Raw genomic sequence first — 22863 nt, forward strand, 5'->3', positions numbered from 1 at the left:
TGAGAGGCTCCCCCAGCATCCCCCGACTCCCTTCCCCCAGGCCTGGAAGGGACAGGGATGGGCAACAGCTGTGCTGACCTCTCACCACGTAGGCCTCGGTGCCTCCAGGACTGGGCCCTGTGTCTACCGAGTGGGGTCAAGAGATGACCTCTGCCCCCAGGGAGCCCCCAGGAGCATGGAGGTGGGAGCCACGTGTCCCAGGGATCAAGGCCTCAGGCCAGGCCTCGGGGGGGACAGGCGGCTGGGGTCCCCAGTGCACGTGGTGTCCCCGGAGCAGCCCAGGGGGGTGGGTCAGTGAGGAAGGCAAGGCACCAGGCCCCCGGGGACCCCTCCATCCTGGCTGGTTGGCAGAGGCGGGGCCTCCGGACAGGCTGGGCCAGGGCCAAGTGTGGACGTGCTCTGGACACAAGCGCTGGCCCTCCTGCGGCCCGGAGCACGTCCCGTCCTGCGGTTCAGCGGGGCTGCCCACAGGGCCGGGGCAGACGGGCACGGCCCGGCCCAGCATGACCACGGAGCCCAGTTCTGCAGCCTCAGCCTCTCGCGCCACGGGCCACAGGCCCCAGCCGGGACCCACAGGAGGGACTCTCACAGCCAGACCCCCCAAGGGGCCTGCCTGGCCGTCACCTGATCTCAGGTGGACACGGAGGTCACATCCTGCAGCAGACTTGGGACCTCAGCCCCAGAACTGGGCTCCACGTATCCCCCGAGATGCAGCCGGGAACACCTAGCGGCCGGTCCTCGTCCACCCACCCGGCCACCCTCCAGGGATGCAGAGCGGGTGAGGCTGAAGCACCCGGGGCTCCCCCAAGCCCTCCTGCTCTCTGCAGGAAGAGCGCCCTGCTGGGGGCCCCGGGTGCTCTCTACGCCCAGCGCCCTCAGGAGAGCCTGGCCACTGATGTCGGGGTGCAGTGGGGGGAGCGATGGTGGCCCCCAGGACCCTGCTCCCCGGCTATTCCCGGCAGTTTGTCTCTCGGGGTGCCCCATCCCCAGGGACTGTTCCACCCAAGACAGGGGCCCCCACCCCGGCCTCACCCTGGCCCCCCGGGGGAGTTCTCAAAGTCCCGGCTTCCCAGGCCCTGACCTAGGGGTCAGCAGGCGCCCCCCCCCCCCCCCCCCCCCCCGCGCCAGGGGACTTGCAAGGGTTCCCTGGGTACCAGGGCTGAGAACCACTCCTTTCTCTGTGCCTCCTTCTCTTCAACTGGGACCCGGGAATGATCAAGCCAACCACGGTTCACGGAGGTGGAAGCCCTGGGCATGATAGGCCTCAGCCCGAGGAAGCAGGGGGTAAGCGGGGGAGACCCCTGCCCGTTTTACAGAGATGCCGCTCCAGAGGGACCCGACCAAAGTCTGCAGGGCAGAGCCTCGGGCCTGGGGTCACCGAGGCCTCAGCTGGCGTGTTGGGGGGAGGGGCAGAGCGGTCCTCACCCCCGACCTTGGGCTCAGTAGCTGAGGTAGAGTCACCCTGACTTGGGGGTTAATATGGGGGGACAGTTTGCCCCCAGTGCTGACCACCCCAGAGAGCTGGCTGTGCTCCCCAGAGTCCCCGCTGCCCCGTGTCCTCCCTGGGCTGGGAGAGCCAGTCCCGTGGGCTTGCCGGCGATGGAGCAAATGTCAGAGCCCTGCTGGGAGAGCTGCCCAGCCCTGTCACCAGCACAGGGCCCACCCTGCGCCCTGGCCACCCCCTCCTCACAGCGGGGCAGCCCCCAGGCGGGATCTCAGGCCACACGGATGGGCAGGGGGTGGGCATGAAGGGCCGCCCACATGGCTGGTGTGGGGCCCCCACCCCCGCCCGCCCAGGGTCCTGCGAGTCTGCCCCTGGAGCGGGGAGGATGTGGGGGGGCTCCCTGCAGCCCAGCCTTGCCCAGCAGAGGGCAGCTGGGGCCTGGGCTCTGGGGGCAGGGACTGCAGGGGTGGACGGAGGGCACTCAGGCAGTGGGACCACTTCTATAAAACGGAGCACACGTGCCTGCTCCCCCGCCAGGGTTGGGTGAGGGGAGAGGATGCCCTCCTCACAACTGTTTCCTGGTAGGAAACCCACAGAGCCCCCACACTCCCTGCCCGCAGCCACCGCCACGTTTGTGCATCAAGACGCACTTCTGACACATGAGCTAAAGCGAGCGGCTCCTAAGGGCCCGTGCGGCTGTGACGGGCGTGCTCCGCCGGGTCCGTCCCACCCTGCCCGCGCGGTACCCTCCTCGCCCCGGCTGGCAAGTGGCCATGCAGGCCTCTGGGGTGCCTGGCCCCCCACCCCATCACTGCTGCTCTGGGTCTCAGGTGCCTCATCTGACAGAGGGGGAGAACTCCAACTTTGACATTAAGTGAATAATGCCACCGTGGAACTCAAGTGACAGTCCAGACCCCTGGCCAGGTGGCCCCCCAGGCCGCCGCCCCCGCCCCCTCCCTGAGCCTGCACAGGGCCCGGCCACGGCAGGAAGGCGGGCTCGGAGGAGCGTTTCCGCCCAGGCCGGGCTGGCGAGTGCGGACCCTGATAAGGGTGCACATGGCTGTCTGCACGTCCGCCTTTTGTCCCCAGCTCCGGTCAGCCCTTCCTGCCAGGGTGAGAAGCCTGGGCGCCTGGCGGTGGCCTCCCTCCCCTCCACCTCCTCGCAGCCCCTGGCTCCCTGGTCCAGGGTCTGGGGGAATTTGAGGCCCCCAGGGGGCAGGGGCCCCAGGACCAGCTGGGAATCTGAACTGAGCTGACCAGGCTTCCTTCCTGCCAGGTCCCCTCCAGGCCCCGCGCTCTGCTGGCTCAGCTCCGGGCGGTGGGGAAGGGGGGAGCGGTCCGCCAGGGCGGCTGCGGGGGCCTGGGCGGGCTCAGGCCCCCTCAGGGGCAGACACTGCCCTCTCCTGTGCCTGAGGCCCCAGGGAAGCGTGGGCCTGGCTCAGCCTGGCTCCAAACCAGCCCTGTCCTTAAGCGACCCGACGGCAGGCAGAGAGGGGCCATCACCCCACCCCCAGGGGCCCGCACGCTCAGGGGTCTCCGTCCCACAGAGAGCTGGTGAGCTGAGCTGAGAAGGGCTGCACCGGCCCCCGCAGGGGCCTCTCCCACCCGCTGGAGCCCAGAGGCTGCCCTTGGCTGAGGACCACTCGCCCCAGTGTAAGGGGGTGGTGGGTGACCGGGAAGGCTGGGCCGCGTGTCTGTTTCCAGAACTGAGAGTTGGACCCCTCCGGGCTGCCTCCCCAGCGGCCCCCCGTGGCTCCCTAAGACACGACCCCCTGCCTTGCGGGGTGGGTAGCAGGGCCTGGTGGGCAGAAACTCGGCTACCTGCTCAGGAAACACTCAGATCTGGGGCATCTCTGCTTTTCCTTAAAGGGCTGTCTTGAGATATGGTTGACATACCACTCAGCACACCCACTCCACATGTACAATTCAGTGAGCTTGGATATATTTTATTAATTCTATACGGCTTCCCGGGTGGCTCAGTGGTAAAGAATCCTCCTGCCGAGGCAGGAGACATGGGAGATTCGGGTCCAATCCCCGAGTCGGGAAGATGCCCTGGAGGAGGGCATGGCAGCCCACTCCAGTATCCTTGCCCGGAAGATCCCATTGACAGGGGAGCCTGGTGGGCTACCGTCCGTGGGGTCGCCAAGAGTCGGCCACAGCCGAGCCCCTGAGCACAATGACAGCAACATGTATAGAACAGGGCTTCTGCCATCTTCACCGTTTTCAAGTGTACAACGCGGTGGGATGAATCACGTTCACAGTTCGTGCAGCCTGTCTGTCCCCAGAGACTTTTCACCCTCCCAATCTGAAATTCTGTATCTGTTAACCAATCATCCCCATTCCCTGTCCCCACCGCTGGGTTTCCGTCTGAACAGATGTGCCCGTGTGGGGCATTTCCTACTAATAGAATCACACCGCTCTTGTCCTAGGCCTTCGCTCAGCATCACGTTTCCAAGGCCCGTCCGTGCGGTCATGGCATCTGCTTCATCCCTCGTTGGCTGAACACTGTTTCACCGAGCAGCTGGACCGTGGGTGTCACCCATGCGCCATTCGTCAGTGCTGGACACCCAGGTTGCTCCCGCTTTCGGTTATCGTGAAGAATAATGATGATGATGGCCTGTTCGCAGCTTCTTGGTGTACACGCCTCGGAGGGGGATGGCTGGAGGGAATTCTATGCTTACTTTCTGAGCTGCAACGGGCTCCATCTTCAAAAATGTACTTGCTCTGGACTGTGGTCCACTCAGCCCCAGGCAGGGACGCCGTGCACCCACTCACAGCTCATGCCATCTCTGAAGCCTCGAGCTGAGCTCTGGGCACTGCTGTGCATTTCCAGGGTGGCAGAGGCCGGCTGAGGGCATGGTGACCACAGTGACCACGGAGGGGGGGGTGCGTCAAGGGATGGGTGGCCGCTTGGCCCATTGCGATGGGGATTACAGCCACCAAAATCATGAATGCGCCCACATAAAATATGTGCATCTCAGAGGGCACTTAGGGCCGTGAGGCTGCCCACGTGAGTCCACGTGATGGACACACATCTTGACACCCCTGTGCAAATCCAGGGAACACACCACACCAAGATGTGTGTGTTCCTGGTGGGCCGCAGAGTGGACTCCGGACGGAGGTCAGTGTCAGCTCACCCCTGTAACGAGCACATTGTCAAGGGGTGCGGATGGTGGGGGTGGCTGCACTCGAGGAGGTGGGGGGGGGTCTGTGGGAATTCTCCGGACCTTCCTCCCAACGTTGCCATGAACCCAAAGCTGTGCTAAAAACAATCCATCTTTACCAGTGTGCCTCTTCCTGGGGGTCGTGAAGTCACTGAGGCTGGGCAGAGCTGACCTCGAGGGTGCACGGACCCGGGGCGCCCTCCGCCTTAAGGGGCAGGGGCTGTGGCAGGCCCACCCCGACCCCAGGTGGTGAGATGGGATGGAGGTGCGGCACTTTCTCTTTCATGCTTTTGGGAATCTGATCCAACCAGTTCTTTCCAAACGAGCACTTATTACTTCATGGGCTGGACGACACACACACACAGATTGATTTTCATTTTAGAATCATAAAATGCAGTATAAATAAGCAATGCTGGGCCCAGAGGGCCCTTCCCGTCCTGCCCCAGCCACAGGCCTCTGGAGAAGTCACATCCTCTCTGGCTACAGAGCGTGGGGGTGGGGCAGGAGAGTGGGGGTGGGTGTCTCCTCGCCTCCCCCGAGCCGTGTCCCTCTGTCCCTCCGCAGCTCGGCCCACAGGCTCCGGGGATCAGCCCAGAGAGGGGAGGTGGCTCTTTTGCTTTGGGATGTTGTTCCTTTAAACGGTGGGGCAGCCGAATGGGAAGAGGGTTGGGGCGCCTGTGCCTCCTGAGTCAGACCCAATAAGCCATCGGAGGCAGCATTCGGGAATGCCCGGGGGCAATCCGGAGCCCTCTGCGCTTTGCCCCATGAACACAGCGGGGCCTGGAGCTGGGACTCGTGCGTGGAGGGTGGAGGCGGGCATAACTCCCCGAAGCCTGGGTGGAGGTGGGCCCTGGGTGCCACGGCCACCTGCACCCACCTCCTGAATCCTCGATAGCCCAGCCCCATGGGCAGCTGTACACAGCCACCCCTCGAGACAGCAAGCCCCAGGGAGGGGGCCTGGGGCTCGTGCGGAGCCGCCACCAGCCTCTCCCAGGGCTCCAGTGGCTGGCCTGGCCCGTGGCCTGAGCCCGGCATTTCCGGCCATTGTCCAGAGCCGGGTTGGCTCCGGAAGCTGCGATCCCCAGGCGGGCCTGGTGGTGCTGGGGAGGGGGCTGGGGGCTCGGGGACACACATCCTGGCTGAGAGTCTAGCTGGCGTCATCTGGGCTGGGCCGGTGGCCGAGGCAGAGGAGCCAGGACTCTAGCGGGGTGACTCTCGCACCTGGGTGCCTGCCGGGCCTGGGGAGGGGCCTCCCCAGGAAAGGGCGCAGGGCCCCCTTCAGAGGTCACACTCGGTGCCAGTAGGAAGGGCATTGCCCCAGCGCAGGGCCTTGGTGGGGACTCATAGGATCAGGATATCCAGAGCACGGCTCACCTGGGGCCCCTGGGATCCTGGACCTGGGGAGGGGGCGGGAGCGGCGGGGGAGGGGCAGAGGCTCGGGCGCCTGTATCCTAACCCAGCTCTACCAGGCACCAGGCGGCCTCTGGGGGCCTCAGCTCGCTCCTGGGGGCAGTGGGGCCAAGCAGGAAACCTGCTTTAGCTGAGGGGTCCTGAGTGCCCCGATCATTGCTGTGGAGGACACTGGGGCCTGGAGAAGACCCCGGACCCCGGAGGTGGATCCTGAACATGCGGCCCAGGTCAGACCCCAGCACTGCTTCGCTCCCCAAGCTGGTGGGAGCCCAGCCTTCCTGGTTCTGGTCCCGTGTTCCCGAACTGGGGCCAGGGCAGTGAGAATGGGGCCAGGCCTGCAGGAGCTTCCCAGGCACCGAGGTGACTGCTGGGGACCCCCTGTGGCTCCCAGGGGCTCCTGGGGCTGAGTCCAGCCCACCCAGCAGAGTACAGGCTCCTGTGGAGTCTGCTGCAACTCCTGGCCGGCGGTCGGCAGGGAGGGAAGGGCCCGCAGGCCGCGAGCCGCAAGGGGCCGTGGCTCAGCGTCAAGCTCAGCCCAGAAAACGCTACAAAGTCTGGGTGCCACGTGTGCGTTTCCCACTCCGCCCCAGGGTCCATCGGGGAGCAGCCCCTCCAGCCATCCCGGGGTGAGCGGGGCGTGTGGCCAGGCACCACCAGCTCCTCAAGGGACCACACGGGGTGACCACGCGGCCCAGAAGTCCCACTCCCAGGAACATTCCTGAGAGAAGTTCAAGTCCACACAAAAACCCGCACACACGTGCTCACAGACGCCCACAGGCCCATCGGCTGAGGAACAGGTAACACGTGTCCATCCACACAACGGAACGTCACACAGCCATAGAAAGGCATGAAGCGCCAACTCCGGGGGCAACATGCGTGAACCTCAAACACTAATGAGTGCAAGAAGCCACGCACACAAGCCCCCGCGTCGTAGGACCACAGCTGTAGGAAGCGTCCAGAACAGGCAAATCCAGAGGGACGGGAAGCAGGTGGGCGGTTGTGCAGGGCTTGGGGGCGGGGAGCATATGGTCAGGGAATAGATGGCAGAAGGAGGCAGGCTTCGTTAGGGTGCTGAAAACATTCTAAAATCGAAGCTGGTGATGGTCACTTGGCTCAGCATCTGTACTAGAAGCTATAGAATTGCAGACTTGAAGAGGCTGGCTTATGGAACATGTGAATTACATCTCACTACAGCTGTTCTATGATAAAAAGAAACCACTGGCTGGCCCTTGGTTCTCGCTGAGCCCTGGCCCAGCCTGGAGCTCTGGCTAAGGCCATATGGCTCTCAGGACACAGCCTGCTTGTTTGGAGCAGAGTCACCTGCCAGGGGCCAGGGGAGCCACTCTTGTCCCCTGGCCTGGTGAGGCTCTCTGCCCACGCACCCGTGGGCCTCTCCAGCTACCTGCAGCCCCATCAGGACAGCTGAGCTGCCCCACCCCCACGTCCCACAGTCCCCAGGCCAGGCCCTGCTCCTCTCTGGGCCTCAGGTTACCCAGATAGTCCCTAAGATCCCGGGAGCCCTGCACCTGGAGGCCGAGGCGGGCTGTGCACCCCCTCCCCCTAGCACGGGGCATCTTCTCACCAGGAAAAGAACCGAGACTAAATTTACGCCTGGGCCGAGCACTGCAGGGGAGAGGTCAGGCGGCCCCCACCCGGCCCCTTGACGCAGTTCCCCTTCCCCTCCGGAGGGGGGTTCTATTGTTCTCGGAGCCTGGCCCCCAATCTCCCCTGCACACTCACTTCCTGTTTCCTGGCCGAGAGGAAACAGAGATTTCTGGCCTGGCCAGGCAGCAGAGCTGGCCTCCCCCCACACCCTGCTCTGTGAAACTAGTGGTAAAGAATCTGCCCGCTAATTGCAGGAGATGTGCATTTTTAAGGATATTAAAATCCAATGCTCACAGGCAGCCTGGGACCGAACAGCCTGGACCGTGGAGGCTGGAGGGACCTCAGAGCTGCCCATAGGGGGCTGCACGTGGGGGGCACAGACCCCTTTGAGAACCTGGTGGACGCTGTGGGCAGCTCCACCCCTCCCCCAGAAAGGGCTCAGGAACAACTGTCCACCGTGACCGCATTTCGGGATCCCCAGATTCCCCCCGCAGGGCTCCCCAGGCCCTGCTCTGACAAGCAGGGAAACTGAGGCAAGGCAACTTCCAGCCTCTAACCTCCCTGACCTTCCCAGAGCCTGCGGCTGCCCTGTGGAGATGGCAGACTCTCCTGGCGACCCGGTCTCCCTGGGGAGGGGAGCCCCGCCGCTCCCAGCCCCTCTCCCCCAGACGGCTGGGAGGACGGGTGGTCTGGACACTGTGCCCGAGGCCCGCCCCGTGTGGAGGCCTGGGGAGGGCTGCAGCTCCCGGTTCAAGGTCAATCTTGCCGGGGACGGTCTTCACCATCCCAAGGGGCCCTTCCTCCTGCACAGATGGGGTCAGGCAGCGGTGGCAGCCCCGTAGGGTGGGCGAGACAGCCCACCCAAGCCACGTGCCCTCAGCACGGCCCCAACAGGCCCCGGGGTCCGGCTCACCACTCTGCTCCCTGAAGGTCTCGGTGAGCCTGGCGCCCAGTGCTCCCAGAGCGGGCCGGGTGGGGAGGGGACGGCATGGCCCAGACGCGGGTGCTGAGCCGTAACCCACCTCCACTGACCTGCCCCCCGCCCCCCCAGCACACACATCGGTTCTCTGGAACTTCCCTTTCCGTCGTCCCGGGAGATAAAGTGTTTTCTCCCCCCAGGTTAACGGCCAGCCTATCCATCAGGCTTGGCAAACTGCAGCCTGATCGTGAGTGGGGCTTCTCTGCGGGGCTCCAGGCAGGGAGCTCAACCCCCTTTCCTCAACCCCTCACGATGGGGGCAGGGAGCCCTGTGGGGCTGGGGCAGCCTGGGCTCCCGGCAAAGCCAGGCCCCGGGATGCGTCTGGGCCGTGGGCTGAGGGCCAAGGACCTGCGGGTTAGGGCCCAACTGCAGTGCCGGGTGAGGGTCAGGCTCTCTCCTGGGGTCCCCCTGCTCAGTAAGCCTCCTTCCGGGGTCAGCCGTGACCTCCACTGCCCACCTGCCAGCTTCCGGGCAGGACCCAGACCCCACCCCCTGGCCACAGTCAGCACCGTGACCCCCACCTGGCCAACGGCTCTAGAGACAAGCATTTCCTGGCGGCCCTGGGAGCTTGGAACGTGCCGCCCACCCTGGGGGACCCCCACGCTCACTGCCCATGTGGTCTCTCCTCTCTCCACTGGCCAGAGCACTGGTGGCTGCCCTTCACAGACGGCTCAGAGAAACAGAGGCCCGCAGCCCAGCTGCCTCGGAGCTGCCCTGCCTGCTGCCCGGGTGCCCCCTGCCCAGCTCTCACCCCACTCCGGGGGGGGTCTCCTCTATGATATGAGTCCTTCCCCAGGGAGGAGACCTGTTGTTCAAAACATGAGACTGCCTTCGTATTCCTATAGTAAAGAAACATCAGCACAGCGATACTCCTGCACCTTCATCAGAATGGCTGAGACAGAACAGCGGACGGCCGCAAGTGCTGACTAGGCTGTGGGGAGTCTGGAGCGCTCCGCACGGCGGCCGGGGGTGGCCTTCATGCCTGTCCTGCAACCAGGGACTCTCCAAGGGAGCATGGCGACCAGGACGGGGCACAGCCCCTGCGGACCCTCCAGGAATGGTGACCAGGACGGGGCAGTGGCAGAGCCCCTGGGGACCCACCAGGACCCGAGGTCGGGGTCGGGAGGCAGGACATGAGCAGCAGAAAGGCCATGATGGCTGCGTGAGGAGTCCCCGGTGAGGAAGACCACGGAGCAGCAAGGAGAAGGGACCAAGGTGCCCCGAGGGTCTCCCGCTGCCCAGGCAGCCCTGGGCTCCGCATTCAGAGCTTCTGTTTCCCGCCGGCTGAGCCTAGGGGATCATCTCTCCTTGGCAAGCCTCAGCTGCAGCAGCTCAAGGGTTAGGCATGAGCACTGCACACAGCGCTCGCTAAGAGGTGTGAAGCAGGAGTCGGGGGGGGGCCTGGGTAGAGCTGAAGACCCCTGGATGCCAGACAGACCCCTGTTCTCCCCATGCGACCTCCCGTTCCCTTTGGGACCCGATCCAAGTCTGTACACAGCACACTAGGCCTAGGGAAACATGAGCTCCCTTCCAGTCCTGCCGGGGATGGGTCACTGGACCAGGCGCACGCCTGGATGAAGGGTCAGCTGCATCTGGCGGGAATCTGGCTGACAGAGCCATCCTGTCCCCGAGGCCAGGGGCCACCGCGGGGGATAAACAGGAAGCCCCGCTCTCCCCTGCCCCGTGTACCGTTCCTCCCCTCCTGCAGCCTGGCTCACATGCTGCACCCAGCGCCCCTCGAGCCGCCCCAAATGCCCGTGCGGCCCTCTGCCAGGGGCTCAGTCCGTCTGCTCCTGAGCCTGCCGAGGCCAGAAGCCTGGCATCGAGGGCTCCCGGGAGGGTGCCAGCAGGACCGGGAGGCCCTGGCCGCCCCCACCACGCCCCCGGCCTGACCAGTGCGCTCTGGGAAGGTAAGGAGGCCCGACTCAGTTCCCATCAGCCCCAGGATGCCTGCAGGCGGGCTGGGAGGCCGCTGGACCATCGTGCCTACAGACCGGGGAGCGGATGGGGAAACTGAGGCCAGCATGGGCCGAGGCTCCGGTCACGGGAGCTGGGAACGCGCCAGTTTTCCGACCCCACTGGGGCTCTGCCCTGGGCCCAGGCCTCTGAGCCGCCTGGTAGTGAGAGGCCGATCCCACCAGGTGATCACCTCTGTGCTGGGCCTTGGGGTGGGTAGGGGCCACGGGCCAGACCCTCAGGGTGGCACCAACTCCTTCCCCAGCTGATCCCGCTGTGGTGGTGCTCTCGCTGACCCTGCAGACGCCATGGGGGGGCAGGCAGGGGGCCTCCTTGAGGATGGGGGTGGGCCTGGCCTGGAGTCGCCTAGACTAGAACACAGAGTGAGCTTCTCCCGTCCCAGCCCCCGGGAGAGGACACCCATGGGGCAGGAGGCACCCCGACCCCCTGCAGGTGCCCAGGACCCTCCTGGAGTCCGACGGGGTGTCAGCCAGCGCCATCCTCACCCTCTGCCGGTACCCAGCCCACCCTCCATGTAGCCCCTGCCTGTCCCCGACCTGCCCGGGGCAGGGCGGGACCTCAGCCCATCTCCGGCATCTGCCTCTGAGGCTCTAGGACCTGAGATTTGGGTGCAGAGGGGTTTGAGGCCACGGGCCGGGCCAGGCTGGCTGCCAGGCGGGGCCCTGTCGGAGCTGCAGCAGGGCAGAGCTAGTCGGGAGGGGGCCCCGGAGCAGTGGGGGTCCCAGAACCAGTGGTCCGGGCAGACTGGGGCACAGAGGACCCCCACCTCCTGCCTGTAATTCCATCTTTCAACCCACCATTCAGTCTGTGTGCTCTGGGCGCCCTTCCAGAAAATTCCCTAATCTTTCCCATGTTTCAGAGGGAAGGGTCCCATTAACTATTTCACAAGTTGGCTAATTAGCTGCTTGCAACCTCAGCCCATTCCCTGGCAGGACTAGGTCTGCCCCCTGGGGTGGGTGCACAGGAGGAACTGGGGGGCCCTGCTCACCCGGGGTGAGCCTCTTTCCCCCTTGGGCCTCAGTCTTCCCATCCTTATGCAGATGGGGCCGAGCCCAGCTGGCCCTGACATCCACTGTTTCTCCCGCCCAGGGGCACGAGCTGACCCTGGGCCTTGGGCTGGGTCGGCGTTGGGGTCTGGGCCACCTTCTGGGTGCGGGCAAAGCCTGACTTGGCCCCTAGTACACTCAGCAGGACACACGGCGCTTCTGGGCAGCTGGGCCCTTGGGTGAGAGAGCCAGGGGCGAGAGCAGGCCACGGGGGGCTGGCAGGGAAGAGATGGGGGTGAGCCCCCCAGACCTGGCCCGCATTGCTTAGGGGCCAGCCCCTCCTCTGCAGTCGCAGCCACCCCACTGGCTGGCATCTCACCGGACCCCCTGTAACAGATGGGGAAACTGAGGCCAGGAGACACGAAGGTCCTGTGCTGACCACAGCTGGGCCCACAGGACACCCTCCCAGGGGAGCGGGGAGAGAGCAGTCCGGGCTGACCGCCAAGACCCCCCCCCCCCCCAATAAGGGTGAGCAGGTTCCCTCCTGCTCTCAGCACTCCGGGGGAATGTCCCGATCTGTCCTGGCTCCCTTCTTGACCAGGACGTCAAGCTGGGTGGGGTGGAGGGAGGGAGGGCTGAGAGAGGGGCTCAAGGCCAGGGCAATGAGGGTGTCCTGGACTGTGGGTAGGTGAGTGCTGAGCCCCGGGCAGCACTGAGATCCGAGGATGGCGGGCTGGGGGGCCCTGCTCACCCGGGGCCCTCAGCCAGGTGTGTCCCCGGTCGCTGCTCGGGTCCTCCGAGGCACCCGCCCAGCCAGCATCACAGCCACTGGTGCACTGCCGGAAGGAGGGACCTGAGGGTCTGGCCTGGGGGCTGGAGCACCTGGAGCGCCCAAGGGAGCACCCTCTGTGGCCACCTAGAGGCTCCTGCACTCCCCCCACAACGCCATCCCCGGCCTCAGGAGGCCGAGGGGGCCAGGGAACACCTCTAGCCCTGCCTTAGTGAAGGCCACAGAAGTGGGACCAGGGGACTTTCACCCCTGGAGCAAGGAGCTCACTGCCCCATTCCTAGAGAAGGCTCTGGGCTGATGTCTGCCCTCCCTGTCTCCCCTCACCAAAGCCACTCAGGGCACCAGGAACCCAGAGAACAGGCTGTTCTCAGACCCCCCAGCTCCCTCACCCATCCCAAGCCCACCGTGGCTGCTCCCAGCCCCGGGCCCCGGCACACACGTCCGAGGGCCCAGGAGTCACAGGACAGACAGGCCGTCTGCGGGGCCACACTCCCATGGCCCCGCCAGTCTGGTGAGACCCTGGCCTCGGGAGGGCGCTGGGTGCCAGGCATGTCCATCACACGTGGGGGCCGTCGGGCCCCAGAGTCACCAGGCAGGCCCCAGCAAAGTCTGCGGCTGCTTCAGGATTAGACCCTGAAGTCCCCGGGGAGCAGCTCCCCCAGCCCTGCCCCAGCCTCCCGGCCGGCCCCCCAGCCCCCCTCAGCCTCCTGTTTGTTCGCTGACAGATCCCGTTATCAGCGGGCAGCACACACAGGAAGTCCGGCCGGGAAGGGCCCATCCCAATCCCGATTTACACGGGACGGAGCATAAAAAGCCGCCCTTCCTCGTCCCGGGAGGAGCCTCCCTGCCCCGAGGCAGCTGTCCCCATGGCCCAGGAGCAGGCTCGAGCAGACTGGACAGGCGGGCGGCCTCCAGAGGCGCCTCGAGGCGGCGGGCGAGGGGCGGCAGGGCCCACCCCTGGCCCAGGGAGGCAGCAGAGGTGGCCATGGCTGAGCCAGGGCGCGGGCAGCAGCAGGTACGGCAGGGGCAGCCCTGCAGGGACAGGGCGCAGGCAGGACGGGGCGAGTGCCCTCAGCAGGCTCCGCTGACCGCGGGCACCTGTGGGCTGAGCACCGGGGGCTCTCCGCTCCGGGGCCACCTCATCATCACCCCTACTGGTGCCATCCTCACCTTGGCCAAGGGCACCCACAGGGGCGGCCCGGTCTGGACTCCAACCTGGCCTGCTCCACCCCCATACTCGGCGCTGGGTGGCCCAGCAGCTCCGTGACCTGTGGAAGGGGAGCTGGTGCAGCGGTGACCCTGCCACCAGACCCCCTCCTGGGCCGCCCTGCTCTCCCGGGGAAGCCCCTGGGGTCGGCAGCAGCACCCCCCCCCGGCCCTGCCCCACTGACCCCTCTTCTTTGGGACCTGTGTGTCCCAAGGGCATCCCCCACGGGTGGGCAAACACCCCAAGGGTGTCGGGGATGGGCACCAGAGGGGAGACAGGAACCCCAAAGCCAAGTCTGCAGCCAGGATGGGCCGTGTGGGGCTGGCTGGGGGTCGGGGAGAGGGACCACTTGGTAGGGCACAGTGTGGGCATTCGGGGGGTCCCCCTGGCACCCTACAGGAGCCTCCTACCAGAGCAGCATAGGTCCCCAAGGGAGCACAGGGACCCCCGGCCCCTCCCTGTCCTCCCCAGCCATCTGTATGACGAGCATCCACGTTCCAGCGGAGAGCGCAGAGGCTAACCCACCACCCAGCTTAGCAGCCGAGCAAGGACCAGCCCATCCAGCGCTCCAGGCCTCCCCTTTTTGGCTCAGGCAGGAGGTCAAAGGGTCAAGTGACCAGCCTCAGGGGCTGGATGGGGGCAGGGGACGGAGCAGGGCAGCTTTCCCCTCAGTCCCCCCAGGCCTGGCCCGGAACTCTTTACTGCCTGGGACCGCCTGCTGGGGTTGGGGGGAAGAGACCCCTCCAGTGGCAGGGCGCCCCCCCCCCACCCTTTAACCATCCTAGCATTCCAGCAGCGGCTTCCCCAGCCGCCCTCAGAGCATCTTCCAGGGGCTTCCGGGCCCCCTGGTCCAGGAAGGGGCTCCCGTCCAGCCACCTCCGGCCTCTTCCTTCTCCTCCTGGGCACCAAGGGAGGCCTGAACCGGATGCCCTGGAGCTGCTGGCTCTGCCCGAAGGCCCCCTCCCCCTGTACCCACAGGACGCCCACCCAGCACCCCGGGCTGTGCAGAGAAACTTTCTGTCTGGGGGTCTCAGGACCCCCCTGCAACGAACACACCCAGGCCAAGGGTGTGGGCAGAGCTGAGTGGCCATCCGAGGGTGGGGGTCTGCAGGCCAAGTGCAGGCTGAGGGCCCTCAGCGGCACGGAGGCTGGCCCGTCCCCCCACTTGCCCTGGCATGTCAGGATGATCAAGGCTATGTGTCTGACCCACAGACCCCGGCACCAGGAAGGCACGGGCGGCCCCCACCACCCAGAAGAGCAGCTGCCACCAGCGTCTGGGGCATGAGGGAGCCCCCTTCCCCAGGTGAGTGCCCTGGGCAGCAGCAGGGGGCCTGGCCCCGCCTGGGCACTTAGGTAAACAGGGCCAGGGTTCGGGTTCCAGGGAGACACTGCTGAGACGGGCAGGCCCAGGGAGGGCTGTGATAAGCCCGGTGCACAAACGACAGAGTTGCCAGGAGGGCCGGCCGCCCCACACCTGGTCCCCACTGTGCCAGCCGCACGGTGGGCCCTGCTGCCCACTGCACCACCCGGGGCTGCTTCAGCCCACGTTGCAAACGTGCAAAGGGGCCTGGACAGGAGAGGGGATGGGCCTGGGAGCCCCCGCAGTGACCATGCAGTCAGGGGACTCCTCGGGGGCCTGAGGCGCACTCGAGGGTGGTCCCAACTGTCCTGAACAAAGGCAGAGCCCGGTGGAAGACCCGCAGGGCCCCTAACCTGGCACAGTGGCCAGAAGCCAGGCTCAGCGCACACCTAGGAGCCAGTAGGGCGCTGCTGAGGCCGCCACCCCCATCTCCCCACCCCCATCTCTAGACGTCTCTGCCCCTGGGGGTCACTGCCGTTCACCCCACGTGCGGCTGCGGAGCAGCCGTCGCCTTCAGCCAGCCCCTGGGGACCTGACCCCCCGGTTGCGATGGCCATCCCCGGGAGTAGTTGCTCGGCCTGAGGGGGTGGAGAGCTAGCTACCCGCGGCCCGCGTGGGCTCTTGCCTCAGGGCACCTGGCCGCAGCCTCAGCCCTGCGTCCCGTGGAGCGGGCTGGGAGGGGCGGCAGCGATCGGGGGCGGGCTGTGCGTCAGGAGCCCCGGTTCTAGCTGACTCACTGCCCGGCCCCGGGGGCGCCGTTTGCCGCGGAGCCTCAGTTTCCCAACCTGCGCAATGGGGGCGGGCGGGGAGTTCCGCGCCCACCCGGGGCTCGGGGCGGGCCGGGGCGGGCCGGGCGGGGCGGGGCCGGGGCCGGCGGGCGGGCGGGGCCCGGGCCCCTTGGCGCGGTGGCGGCAGCGGCGCGTGCGCGCCCCGGATTGGGCGGTGAGTGCGGAGGGAGCGGGGTGCCCGGTTGGGGGCGCGGGGAGCGTCGCGGCCTGGGGGTCTGCTCACAGTTCGGGCTGGGGTCCAGGTGGGGGGCTGGGGCCGGGAAGGCGGGGGCCCTGGCCTCTCGCGGAGCTGGGGGCGCGAGGGGTGGGGCGGAGGGGTGCGACGCGGAGCGACCGCAGGGAGCCCGGAGGTGAGCGGGCCCAGAGCGCCGGGCTCTGCCCCGCGGGCACCGACCCCCAGCCCGGCCCCCAGGTCTGGAGAATGGGCCCAGCGGCCTTGGCAAAGGGCGCCCCCTGCTGGTGACGGGTGACCCGGGCCCGGCCACGGGGTGAGGGGGTTCCCTGGGCGGGGTGGGGGACGCCGCGGCCCCTTATCCCCCTATCCGGACCCTGCGGCTCCCCCAGGGTTTGGCCCGGAGCCTCGCGGGCCCGGGACCCCGCAACGAAGGCCAGCTGTACCCCGCGGTGGCCGGAGGGGGTCACTTCACTGTCGCTCCCGCTCCCCACGGTGCAGGGGGGAAGGGGAGGCGTGGGGTGAGCGGTGGAGAGGGCGCACCCCCAGGGAGGCATCTCACCTCTCGTCTCCGCATCCACCACCCCCGGTCCTGACGTCCAGAGCACCCCACACGGTGGAATGGGGGACCCAGGGTTACCGCCCTGCAGTCGAGTCAGGCCCCTTGCTCTGCGGACTCAGTCTTCGCGGGGGTGGCGGCTGCGCGGTGCAGCGCGCCCCCCGCACCCGCGCCTCAGGGCAGGTTGGGGGCAGGCTCCTGCAGACCCTCAGAGGGGATGGAGCAGTATTGCTTGTCATCCTGGAGGCAGCGCAGGTCCCCCTGCCCTGCCGCCTGCCTGCCCTGGCTCCGCTCCCCTCCCCTCCCCGTGGGGCTGTAACTGCAAAGGGAAACCAGACTGCTGGCCCCCAGTGCAGGAGGCCAGGGCCAGCCGCTTCCTCCGGGCTAGGAGAAAAGCATGACTTTCAAAAATCCAGTCTCTCCTTTGAAAAAACACTTCCTTCCTAACGAGTTTTCCATCAGTAGCGGAGGTGCTGGGTGGGTGTTTGTGGGGGACAAGTACATGTGCACGAGGTGTGGGTGACCTCAGGGTCTGCCAACGCTGGGAGGCCCCTTGCCTGGCGCTGCCAGCCCACCGGCCCGCCTCTGCCTTCCCGGGGCCCACTCCCAGGGCCACCTGTCCCCCCTCATTTCAATTCTTGCCGGGAGTGCCAGGCCCCCGAGTGTGTCCCTAACAGGGTGCCCCCCTGCAGAGTTCATCCCCTGAGCCACCTGACTGCAGGATATACCCCAGCCCAGAAACTGCCAGGAAGCAGCCATCCCCTGCCGTCCCCAAACTAGATCCAGCACCTCAGTTGCCAGCTGCAGCCTCTGCCTGCTCGGCCAGCCAGCCCTCCCCTCTCGGGCCCCCCACAGAGAATGGGGGGGGTGGCTCGCAGGAAGGACCCTTGTGCAGCTCTAGGGCCGGGTGGTGCAGCGGGTGAAGGCCTGGACCGAGCGCCCAGCTGAATCCCAGTGTGGATACAGGGCTCGGCGATGCTCGTGGTGGTCCCTGTCTATGGGACTGACCGTCAGAGCCGGAGGAAACTGGGTTCCAGGGAGGGAGGCGACTGTACCCGGAGGCTGCTGCCCGCCCCCCGCACACACACAGGCTCGGCTCCTTCCGGGGACCCTGGGGGGACCTCAGATGGGGCGCCGGAGCAGGGGAGCAGAGCGCTCCCAGACCCGTGGCTGCACACAGCGACGGCAGCCCCGCTCCAGTCCCCTTGGCTTGTCACTCGGGGACCTTAGTTCTGGGCTCGGCTTTCACCCCAGAAATTGCTCTCTGGCCTCCCTGACTCCCACCCACTGCCAGGACCGGGATGTGATCGGCTCCACTGGCAGGCGGGTGCTGCTCCAACCCCCCACCATCCGGGCCGATGCAGCCGCTGTCCTGGGAGCTCTGGAGGCGGTTTGCACCGCCGGTTCAGGCCCCAGCATAGGCGGGACCCCTCCCAAGGGCAGGCCCCGGCCCCACTCCAAGGAGGACCTCCTGCCTGCCGGGCACCTACACCCCCAGGCCCCCAGGCCTGGCACGTGAGGTCCCCGAAGGCTGCCAGGGCCAAGCCAGCTAGGGTCAGTTTCAGGCCTGCCATGGACGCCCCATGTACAGACCAGGGTTTGGGGCACAAGCCCAGCCAGGGGAGGGAGGGCTGGTCCCCCCTTGGCTCCCCCTTCCCGGGTGAACTTGACCGAGCCCAGCAGGGTCCAGGCGCGTCTCTCCCCAGGCGAGGGCGTCAGCTTCCATTTCTAGACCCCGGATGTCCTGGCCCTTCTGTGGCCCGAGGGTGGGCTGTGTGTGGCTGGTGAGGGCCAGCCTCCTTATTCAGGAGGGCGGGGGGAGGGGAGCTGGCACTGGCCGTGGGGGTTCCCCTGCTGCGGCGAGAGGTCTCAACAAGCGGGTGAGCCGGGCAGGCGTCCGAGCCGAGGGGACCGTCTCCCCCGTGGTGCCGGCTCGAGGGCGGCCCTGCAGAAGGACTTCACATGGCTGCGCCCTGTGCTCCAGGCCACCTCGAGGAGAAGGCCATTCCACCTGGAAACTCGGGCCATGTGGGGCTCCCAGGAGCTGCTTCCGCTCTGGTTCCTGGTCCTGGCAGCAGGCGGCACGGAGCACGTCTACCGGCCTGGGTGAGCCGGGGCTCGGGGCCACGGGGTGTGCAGCCAGGAGCCCGGGGGCAGCCCCCAGTGTCCTGCGGGCTGGCGTTTCCCTGCGGGCCCTGCTGAGGTGCTGTTGGAGAACCCCCTGCCTGGGTCCCTGGCTCCCCTGGGCTGCGGAGCTGGAGGGTCCCAGCCCTGGGAGCCCCTGCTGACGCCCTGGCCCCGTCCGCGCCCCCCACAGACGCAGGGTGTGTGTCGTCGGGGCTCCCCGGGGCCCTGTGTCCGAGTCTTTCGTGCAGCGTGTATACCAGCCCTTCCTCACCACCTGCGATGGGCACCGAGCCTGCAGCACCTACCGGTGAGCCCCCACACCCCCCGCCCACCACACGCGAGCCCTGGGACCGGCAGGGCCCCCGGAGGGAGGCCGAGGCCCCGAGCAGTGAAGGGCCTTGTGGAGGCCAGGTCCGAGTGTGTGCTGGAGTCATGTGTAACCTGGGCGGCCCCAGACTCAGGAAGTGACTGCCGTGGCTGCGAGAACCAGCCACTCCAGGGGTGGCCGGTGCGTTGGCGCCCCCACCCTCATTGTAGAGGGGTCCGCCACCTTGTCTGCTCCCCTCCGCTTTGGGGACACTCCCACCCACCCCCAGCATCGTTGGCTGCGAGATTTTTCCCACTTGGCTCCCTGAAACCTGCCTCTTCCTGGTCTTGCCCTCTGAGCCCCAGGGGGCACCCCCTCCCCTTGGTAGCCCCACAACAGTTACAGATGGAGATCCTTCCCTCCTGCAAGACCCAGCATGTCCCAGTCTGAACCAGCATGGGCTGGCGGGCAGGAGGTGGAATCTCTTGTTCTTTGCTTTGGGGATGTGATGTGGTTGGGAAAGATTCTATTTCCCGTGAGGTTCTTAAGGACCTCTGGTGGGGAACGGGGACAGGGTGGGAAGCCCCTTTCCCTCAAGGCCTAGGCAACCCCCCCCCAGAATAGGACACTCTCCCCGAGGCACCACCTCTATCTGCTCTACCCCAGGTTTCGCTGGGCTCCACCAAGCCTGGGCGTCCCGCTCCACACAGCAGCTGGGGGCAGGGAGGCGGCTCGGGCGGTGACCCTGAGGTGCCCTCCCCAGGGGGAGAGACCCTCTGGGGGCACACCCACTGACCTTGTCCATGCTGGGGGAGATCGCTCGTGCAGCTCCCGAACCACACGGGGCCGGAGCCAGCCCGGAAGGCAGGCGGGTGGGGTGACGGGGTGCGGAAGCCAGGCCCCGGGGGTGGGGGGACCTGGTGTCAGCACGGAGCCTCTGTCCCCCCACCGCCGCCCCGTGAGGGCCACAGGCCCTTCTGAGCCGCCACCCCCCACCCCACAGGACCCTCTACAGGACCGCCTACCGTCGCCACCCCGGGCCGGCCCCCACCCGGCCTCGCTACGCCTGCTGCCCTGGCTGGAAGCGGACTGGCGGGCTGCCAGGGGCCTGTGGGGCAGGTGAGCGCCCGGAGCGCCCCATGTCAGGGAAGCGGAGCCCAGCAGAGCAAGAGTGGGTCCTGCATGGCACCCACCCCCTGGCTGCAGCCCGCCCCTGCGGCGGGGCCCCGGGCACCCTCCTGGGTCGCTGACAGGCCTCCCCACCCCGACAGCAATATGCCAGCCACCATGTCAGAACGGAGGGAGCTGTGTCCAGCCTGGCCGCTGTCACTGCCCTGCAGGATGGCGGGGCGACGCCTGCCAGACAGGTGAGGCTGGCACCCGGCCAACCCCACGGGTCCTGGCAGCCCCGAGGGGGGGTCTTGAGGGGGCTCAGGGTGGGTGCTCGTGCCTGACACTCCCTTTCCCGCAGATGTGGACGAGTGCCGCGCCGGAGGGGGCGGCTGTCCCCAGCACTGTGTAAACACGGCGGGCAGTTACTGGTGCCGGTGTCGGGAGGGCCACTGGCCATCTGTGGACGGGGCAGTCTGCCTGCCTGAGAGAGGGGCCCCCAGGGTGACCCCAGGCCCTGCGACAGGTAAGGTGCCGTCTAGATGCCACTCCTGCCGCTGTGTCTGGGGGTGAGCATGGTGGGCCCGGGGGGTGGTGGTGATGGAGAGGTCCTGGAGGTGATGGGGAGTCCTGGAGGTGATTGGGGGGTGGTGGTGATGGGGGGGTCCTGGAGGCAGCCTGCATGGTCGCTTCCCATGGGGACAGGGGTGGGGGGGGCCTTAGCTCAGCCGCCGCTGCCCAGGGTCCCTTCACTGAGCAGCCAGAGACACAGCATCCCTGCTGGTGACGGGACATTATTACTTTTGGTACGCGCTGTGACACTTCAAACTCGTACCGTGAGTAATAATGCGCCGTCAGCAGCCCGGCACGGAGCGCGCGTGGACGTCGGCCCAGACCACCCTGAGCATGGCGGTGGCATCAGGGACCCTGGCCCCCAGGCGGGCAGGCATGAGTCCCAGGGCCACCTCGCGGCCCTGGAGGAAGGCAGGGCCTGGAGCGGGGTGGGGGCAGGACTCAGCAGGGCAGCAGCCAGAGCTGGAACTTGGTCCCGAGGGCCAGGGCCCACGCCGGGAGGCTCCCCCCGACCTGCATCGGGCTGTGAGGCTGGCCCAGGGTGGGGGGCGCGGGGCGGGGCGCCGGAGCTCCCTGACTCCGCAGCTGCCCTCCCCAGGAGCAGACAGTGAGGTCAAGGAAGAAGTACAGAGGCTCCAGTCAAGGGTGGACGTGCTGGAGCAGGTGAGGCCCGGGCTGGGTGCCCCAGGGTGGGCGGGGGGGCCTCAGCCTGGGAGTAGGGCTCTGTGAGACCCGGGCTGGGTTCCCCGGGGTGGGGAGTGGGCCTCAGCCTGGGAGTAGGGCTCTGTGAGACCCGGGCTGGGTTCCCCAGGGTGGGGAGTGGGCCTCAGCCTGGGAGTAGGACCCTGTGAGACCCGGGCTGGGTTCCCCGGGGTGGGGAGTGGGCCTCAGCCTGGGAGTAGGGCCCTGTGAGACCCGGGCTGGGTTCCCCGGGGTGGGGAGTGGGCCTCAGCCTGGGAGTAGGACCCTGTGAGACCCGGGCTGGGTTCCCCGGGGTGGGGAGTGGGCCTCAGCCTGGGAGTAGGGCTCTGTGAGACCCGGGCTGGGTTCCCCGGGGTGGGGAGTGGGCCTCAGCCTGGGAGTAGGACCCTGTGAGACCCGGGCTGGGTTCCCCGGGGTGGGGAGTGGGCCTCAGCCTGGGAGTAGGGCTCTGTGAGACCCGGGCTGGGTTCCCCGGGGTGGGAGTGGGCCTCAGCCTGGGAGTGGTCTGGGCACCAGGCCCCGCGGACGATGTCTGGGACCCCGCGGAGACGAGCCAGAACCTCGGTCCAGTCCCTCCGCTGCCTTTGTCTCTCAGGGACAGAGTGCCCTGAGGCCTCCCCACAGGGTTCTTGACCTGAGACCCTCTCAGAGGCCCCTGTCTCCCCTCCCTCAGCCCTTCTGACTGGGGGTCCCAGGCTTCGGGGACCCTTGGCCGGGCAGGCCTGTGAGTCACCTGTGGTCCCGGCATAGCAGCCCCCTCTGGTGGACACTGCGGGGCCCTGCAGCTGGACCTGGGTCTCAGGGTTGGCGGTGCCTTACGGCCACCCTGTTGTCCTTAAATCCTTACGGAACGGACAGGGCGAGGGGCTGGCCCAGGGTCACACGGGTCCCCCCCCGGCTCCCCGGGGTCTTGCCAACCCCACAGAAGCTGCAGCATGTGCTGGCCCCACTGCACAGCCTGGCCTCGCGCGCCCTGGAGCATGGGCTCCCTGACCCAGGCAGCCTCCTGGCCCACTCCCTCCGGCAGCTGGACCGCATCGACTCTCTGAGCGAACAGATATCCTTCCTGGAAGAGCAGCTGGGCTCCTGTGAGTGCTGTGGGCCCCGTGACCTCCCCCCAACACACACATACAGCCTAGGACCCCTGCTCCCACCCAGAGGTCAGAGGGTGTAGGGCAGGGCCACCATGGGCTGAGTGGGCAGGTCTGGTTGGGCCGGAAGGTGCTGAGAAACGGTGACCTCTGACCCCATCCCCACCCACACCCCCCATCCACCCACAGGTTCTTGCAAGAAGGAGGTGTGACAGGCCCACCTGCCCAGTCCTGGCTACCGAGAGCCCGGAGAGACTCTCCTCACCCCGCCCCACCTCTGCTGACCACGGAGGCCCCGGGGCCCATTGCCCCCCTCCCCCAGGGCAAGGCGGGGTGAAGGTCGTCCTGTGTGAATCCAGCCCCAGCCAGCCAGCCCCCTGCACCCTGGCCGACTCTCGGGGCCTGTGGGCCCACGGCCGAGGACGGTACGAGGCGCCCTGCCCAGGGCCTGGGTCCTGCGCCCCTCGCTGGGCAGCCCTGTCCTTTGTGAGAATAAAATGAGACTTGAGCCA

General features: G+C 67.3%; 1 protein-coding gene and 2 long non-coding RNA genes across 5 annotated transcripts; 2 read left to right on the forward strand and 1 right to left on the reverse strand.

Moving 5' to 3' along the window:
* The first annotated feature begins 1117 nt into the window (after window positions 1-1117).
* LOC139031224 (uncharacterized) lies at window positions 1118-4059 on the forward strand. Its single transcript, XR_011483643.1, has 2 exons — window positions 1118-1284; window positions 3874-4059. It is a non-coding gene; the product is annotated as an uncharacterized lncRNA (long non-coding RNA).
* On the reverse strand, window positions 3375-16597 carry LOC139031225 (uncharacterized). The gene is made up of 2 exons (XR_011483644.1): window positions 16445-16597; window positions 3375-4952 (listed from the first exon to the last, which is right to left on the reverse strand). It is a non-coding gene; the product is annotated as an uncharacterized lncRNA (long non-coding RNA).
* EGFL7 (EGF like domain multiple 7) lies at window positions 13188-22859 on the forward strand. 3 transcript variants are annotated; one of them, XM_020888352.2, is made up of 9 exons: window positions 14776-14865; window positions 18426-18547; window positions 18759-18875; window positions 19879-19994; window positions 20147-20242; window positions 20347-20511; window positions 21157-21221; window positions 22186-22348; window positions 22541-22859. In XM_020888352.2, exons 2-9 carry the CDS (start codon window positions 18468-18470, stop codon window positions 22561-22563), a joined length of 825 nt encoding a protein of 274 aa, XP_020744011.2. In that variant the 5' UTR covers window positions 14776-14865; window positions 18426-18467; the 3' UTR covers window positions 22564-22859. The 3 variants fall into 3 exon arrangements, with proteins under 3 accessions (XP_070311672.1, XP_020744011.2, XP_070311660.1); XM_070455559.1 differs by lacking the exon at window positions 14776-14865 and adding an exon at window positions 15764-15864; XM_070455571.1 differs by lacking the exons at window positions 22186-22348; window positions 22541-22859 and adding an exon at window positions 13188-13370 and having other exon boundaries at window positions 14775-14865.
* Window positions 22860-22863: the final 4 nt, after the last annotated feature.

This window comes from Odocoileus virginianus, chromosome 2 (assembly GCF_023699985.2).
Source record: "Odocoileus virginianus isolate 20LAN1187 ecotype Illinois chromosome 2, Ovbor_1.2, whole genome shotgun sequence".
In the NCBI taxonomy this organism is placed as follows: Eukaryota; Metazoa; Chordata; class Mammalia; order Artiodactyla; family Cervidae; genus Odocoileus; species Odocoileus virginianus.